Source organism: Hipposideros armiger, unplaced genomic scaffold, assembly GCF_001890085.2.
Source record: "Hipposideros armiger isolate ML-2016 unplaced genomic scaffold, ASM189008v1 scaffold_352, whole genome shotgun sequence".
NCBI classification, from domain to species: Eukaryota; Metazoa; Chordata; class Mammalia; order Chiroptera; family Hipposideridae; genus Hipposideros; species Hipposideros armiger.
The window spans coordinates 431,965-438,226 of record NW_017731702.1 but is presented as its reverse complement, the minus strand read 5'-3'; the positions used below and the strand labels follow the sequence as shown (position 1 = coordinate 438,226).

The 6,262-nt window shown below is 34.6% G+C and overlaps 1 protein-coding gene across 1 annotated transcript in view; it reads left to right on the top strand.

Moving 5' to 3' along the window:
- Positions 1 to 6,262, top strand: part of IPO11 (importin 11) — a 197,354-nt gene that overhangs the window by 96,638 nt on the left and 94,454 nt on the right. Inside the window, exon 14 of the mRNA XM_019661540.1 lies at positions 1,610 to 1,723. Within this exon, the coding sequence (XP_019517085.1) occupies positions 1,610 to 1,723 (114 nt within the window). The remainder of the gene's footprint in view (positions 1 to 1,609; positions 1,724 to 6,262) is intronic.

Sequence of the window (6,262 nt, the reverse complement as noted above, 5' to 3'; positions counted from 1 at the left end):
CTGGGGCCCTCTGGCATCCCAAGCCAGTTCTTAACCATCGCTCCACTCGACCGGCCCCAAAATATACTTTTTAACCTCTGTCATCCTACCCTAGGGGAATGTGTTTGAGTCTCATGTCGTCACTCTGTTTTCTAATCCTCAGCCTTTTTTGTTCTTTTAACAGTGACTCTACAGGTGATTTCTGAAATTGTTGTTTTGAAGCATTAATTTTAATTTAGAGCATCATATATTCTAATGAACAGCTAAGATTGGGATATAAATATTTTATGACTTTCAAATGTAACAAAGTACTTTGATTTTATTACCTATTCTATAATTCATAACATATACTTCCTTTCTGTCATTCCTTGGAATGTATTATATTTGTTCAAAACCAGAACTAGTTTATTTTCATTATCAGTACAACATGCAGTTAGTTATATGCTGTTTTTAGCTGAGTATGAACAAGTTAGGTAATTTGAAACCTGTGTTTACATATGAATTGGTCTGCTTTTATAAGCTAATTGGAGTTATCTTTGAGATAGATCACTTAGCAAAATTAAATGCTCAACAGATATTATCTATTATAATAGTTTGATTCAAACTTTGAAAATATGGTAATTTATTATAAGTAAAGAATTTCTTAATATTTATTCAGCTTTATCTTCCTGAAATATTTGGACAAATATTTACCTTCTTACCTTTCTGTACGTTGCCCCCCTTCTCCCGGGGGTAGGACAAATCCTACAGTTGTTTTGCTACCCTTTTGGTGTATGCTGCTTTATAAGCAGAATACACTCTCACTCTTTCAATTTTTAATTTTAATCAATGGTATATAAGTAGGTAGCACTGAAGCTGTGACAGTCTAATATTTCTGTTTTATCACCAGGAGTACTCATTAGAGCAATTCCAAATACTGTGACTGTCATCCTAGAGCTGGAGCAGTGTAGATCCTTTTTATTTTCCAAGAAACTCATTGTCAAACTGTGCTGTGCTTCAGGGTGTATTTTTAAAACTGGTTAACTTAATCCATAGTGGGCTTGACAATTTTGTCCTTTGAAAAGGATTTTTTTCTCCTGTGTTTCCACTATACCTTATGTATACCTTCACCATTACACTTACCCTTTCTCATTGTAAGGGTTAGTATGTCTACCTTTTATTCTTTTCTTTATGCTGCTTTGTGCTCAGGGCCTGATACTTACTTGGCAGATGCCATCAGATAATTGTTGAGCGAATGAGAAAATGCCGACTCTTTTTAAACAGTGTATTGCCAGTTAGGCAAGCTGTTTTATTAAAAAAGAACCAGGATATAACAGTATTTTCTATTAAACTCTAAAGAAATAACTGGTCTTGGTATGTTATTTTATATTCCTGCATATTATTTCATGCAATAAATTTGGTACTTGTTTAAAATTGTTTAAAAGTATTTACTGTAGAGCTTTGTGTCTTTATGTAATGTCTGATTTATTTTTAAAAGGATATCTTTAAAAGGATATATGCTTAATATATACATCTAGTAAATATTAAGTATTTGCTATCTGGGGCTTAATAGGTCTGTCAGTGTTTCTTGAAATAAGTTGCCTTCTTTCCTAATACAGTTCTTTTGCTTCCCCTACTTCTGTTGTGATAGATACGACCGTATGTAGGATGTTTGGTGCAATATTTGCCTCTTCTTTGGAAGCAAAGCGAAGAACACAATATGTTGAGATGTGCTATTCTGACAACGCTTATTCATCTTGTTCAGGTAAGTTGCTTCTCCACAGTTTTTTAGTTCAGTATTTTTTTTCTTCTTTAAAATTTTCCATTGTTTTTATGTTGTTTATGTGAATGGTAGTGAAAAGCCTCACATTTTATGTCTCTTTCATATGTGATTTAAACAGTCTTAAAAACACCTTTTGTATGTTTACTTGGGACATTTTTGGCATCTGAAAAATATTCTTTACTTTTTAAAGATGATTTCTTTCCTTAGATGTTAGTGGTCTCCAGTGATTAGACTCATAATTTGTGCAGTCCATTTTACTTTGCAGGCAGTTTTCTTTGTATTCAGGGCTTTTCTGCATAAACTTATTCTCCATTTTCATTATTTTTCCTTGATTTAAAATAAAAAACAGGTAAGTTGCTTTTGAGGGGAGGAGTGAATTTCAGTTTAGACATCTTCACTTTGAGGTGTTGGAGTATGTAACAGGTAGAGAGGAACCTGAACTTCAAAGAGAACGGGACTATAGTTCTCATTTGAACTATAGTTTATTTGAACTATAGTTTAAGTGAATTATAGTCTGATGTGAGCCTATAGAGAGGGAGCAGCTTAATGCCAAGACTTGGAATATCTGGGTACAGGGGCGCTCAAGTGATTTTTACTGCCCTTGCTCCAAAGTTTGATAGATTTTCCAATGGGGAGATCTCTCTCTAAATTAAGAATGACTACTTTACGTGTTCTAAGTTTTTTTTTTTAAATCCTTTCTAATATTAGTTAAAAAGAAAGTCTTTCTCAGGCACTCTGACACTTTTGAAACAAACTCATTTTTTCAATAAATATCTATGGATGAGTTTTACAGTTACAAATTTTGTCTAAGGAAGTTTTACATAGATGAATAGTGATACAAAAATTTAAAAACTGTACTTTCCCTTTAATAAGTGTCTGACCTAGCATCTCTCCCTGTCTACCCTTTAATTCTTGTGATTATTCTGAAAGGTATCTCTTTTATAGATGATGCAAAAGGTAGTTTCGTGACTAGACTGAGATAGCTCTTGTAAGTAACAGAACAGAGAGTGACCCCCACATCTTTTGCATTTTATATCTTTAAACTCAATTTGAAAGTTTTATGAGGGAGGCGTGAACAAACCCAGCTTCTATGTTGCTTCAGGCAGTGTTGCCTCAGGAAATCTTGGGAAGCCAGAGCAACCTGCATGGAATGCTTGGAGTGTTTAGGGCCTTTTCTTTTAATCATGACAAATACCCTGTGTTTTTGAGCTGGCAAAGGGTACAAGGATCCAGCCAAATAATCATCTGTCCTTCTTGGGAGAAACCATGTAACATTTAATATTAACATTGAGACTGTAGCTTAAAATAAGTTTTTCAAACATTTAAGAAGATGGTACTAAGAGTTACTGGTAAGTTTCCTTTCATGGAAGAAACTGCCATCTTATGACTTGTAAAATTTAACAGGCAGTTAATAGTGTACTTTTTTTTTTTTTTTTTAAATTCTGGGATCCCAGACTCTAGTCTCTGACTGGGGCAGGTAACAATGGCTGAAAATAAACTTTCTCATCTGCAGTAGTTGGCTTTAGTGGAGGTAGGCATTCATTCATATAATAAAGTTTTTTTGAACACCTGCACTATGTGCTCTTTTAGCAATAAGGACGTGGTGCTGTGAGGGCTCATGGTGGTTACCTGGCTCAGATTTGAGGGTGAGGTGAAACATCAGGAAGGCTTCCTGACAGGTGGTACCCAAAAAGTGTTGGTGTTAAATAGTGTTAAACAGGAGGTATTAATGAAATGGTGGTGCAGGGATGAGGGTGGTAAGAATATTCTTAGCAAATTGGCTAGCACGTAAAGCCCCCTAGGCATGAGAGAATGTGGTACTTTTTGTTCTTTATAGGTTTATGTATTGATCAATTTTACATGTTAGATAAGTCAAGGAGTCAGTTCTTGAAGACTTTTTATGGAAAGTAGCAATATCTCCATTTCCTGTTTGGTGGAAGACTCCACTTTTACCACTTGAACCCCGTCTCTTAGGCTTGTTATCTCTCTAGCTCTAAGTAACGTACTTATACTATTCATTCTTGATTTAAACATTGTAGTATTCTCTCTTGATTTCCCTGTATAGAAAATGAAGATTTACTTCTTTCATTCCCCTCTATGTGATTTCTAGTCCTCCATCCTACCACTATAGTTATATTGTAATTTAAGTTAGGTCACTGTTTAGTGATTTTATATTTTAGTGTGACTATACAAATGCCGTTGAAGGCATATGTCATCATGTTAAGATTTATTTTCTTTCTTGTACAACCATTCTCCTCATTGCCAGTCCTGTATTAGTAATTTAATTTGCTTAGCTTATAAATTTTCTGTTACTATGTAACACATTACCATAAACTTAATGGCTTAAAACAACATCCATTTATTAACTAGTAGTTCTATAGGTCATTGATCCAGCATACCATGTCCACACTCTGATAGGGCCTGACAGGCTAAAATTGAGGTATCTGCCAGGCTGAGTTCTTTTTTATAGGCTTTGGGGAAGAATCTCTTAACACAGTCAGCCAGTTGGCAGAATTCAGTTTCTTGATCTGCAGTATTGAGGTCCCAGATTACTTGCTGGCTGTCAGCTGGGGCCCATCTCAGTCTCTAGGGTCCAACCACATTACTTGAGCAGCTATCACATGTCAAAGTCTCGGACTTTTTCTTATGCAACTAGACAAAGAAAACTCTCTTTTAAAGGGCTCATGTGGTTAGGTCAGGCCTATTGGGATAATTTTCCTATCTTAAGTTCACTTGATTTGGGACCTTAATTACATCTGTAAGATTCTATCACAGTAGTATCTAGATTAGTGTTTGATTGAATAACTGGGGAATAGTGTGTGTGCACGGGGGTCAAGAATGGGTGGTGGTCTTAGAATTCTACATTTGTTTTCTATGTAATTGAATCCATTCTCTTCACCTGTTATCTAAACATTCCCTCAGTATGTTCAGATATATAAGGTGTTTTGTTATTTTCATGATCTTGAAATCTGGAAGATTCTTATGTGCTTTAGTCTGAACTGGTTTTACTCTATGCTTGTGCACGGCTGTTAGAACCGGACCCCCTTTCACTGTCATCAACAGGATTCTTGCCTCTCCTTTCTGTGGGATGCCGATTTTCTCTACCTGTGTTGTTTTTTCTTGTTTTACCTCCTCTTTCTGATGGAACCCATGAATGTCAGTGGCATTCTGCAAAAGGTTCACAGGACATAAATTATTTTGAGATTTTTATGTGTAAAAATGTCTTTATTTCTGTAGTAATGTAGCTGGGTATAAAATTCTAGATTTTATCCTCAGAATTTTAGAGGCATTTTTTCCTTTGTCTTCTGTCTTTTACAGTTGCTTTTAGGAACCCTGACCTATTTTATTTTAATCACTGACTCTTGAATATGTCATCTCTCCTTTCTCTTTTTGATAACATTTATGATTTTCTCTGTGTTTTGATTTCAGTTTCATGATGGTGTGGGTGTATTTTTATTCCAATATTCTGGACACTTGGTGGACATTTTAAACTGGAAACTCTTTTTCTTGGTTTGAGATTATGTTATTATATTTTATTGATTATTTCTTCTCTTTCTTGATTTTTTTATTGTTATTTTTTGTCTGTTTCTGAACTTCTCATTACTTAGATAATGGATGAATGAACCAGTCTTCTATTTTTCTTACTGTTCTCTTTTACTTTTTCTTCTCTTTGTCCTTTTGCTCTACTTTCCGGTGAAATTCCTCAGCTTTATCTTTGAAGCTTTCTATTGAGTTTTTCTTTCCTGTTATAATGTTTTCAATGTCTTTGAGTTCTTTTTTTGTTTTGAATAATCATTTTACAGCATTTCATTTTTGTTGCATGAATGCAATGTTTTCCAAGCTTTCATCTCTATGTGTGTCTCTGTTTCTTTCATGATGCTGTTTTCTACTTGTTTGTTTTGTTCTCTATTTTTCATATTAGACATTTTAATCATATCTGTTGATCCTTGGTTGTCTGCTTTTTTGTGTGAGTGAAAAAATACATAAAAGAAAGTACAGTATAACAAATCCTTAGGTAACCATCACCTAACTTCAAGAACTATATCAACATTTTGTCTGTATAAATTTAGGAGTGGGAACTAAAACGCTGATTGGAAGGGTTATTTATGCATGGGAAACTTGCTGACTGTGGATTTTTTCTTTAGGATGATCTAGCTCGGTTGTTTTGTAGAGGAATGGTCCATGTTTTTGAGATCTTTCCTCAGTGAAAGATCTTTAGTCTCATGCCTGTTACATATTACATCTCCCTTTTTATGTAGTATCCTTGCTCTTGATTACCTGATGTCTCCTTGTCCTGAGACCACTTGTTTTACAAGAAAATAAATGTCAGTTTTATGCTGGATTAGGGGAGTGTCAGTTGTTTAACTGTGCATGTGGATGAGATCTTGGCATCGAACTGCCTTTTTAACACCTTCTAGAGATCCTCTTATTTTTATTTTATTTATTTTTTATTTTTTATTGTTAGTTTCAGGTGTACAGAACAATGCAATAGTTATCCTTTTCACCCTCACAAAGTAACAA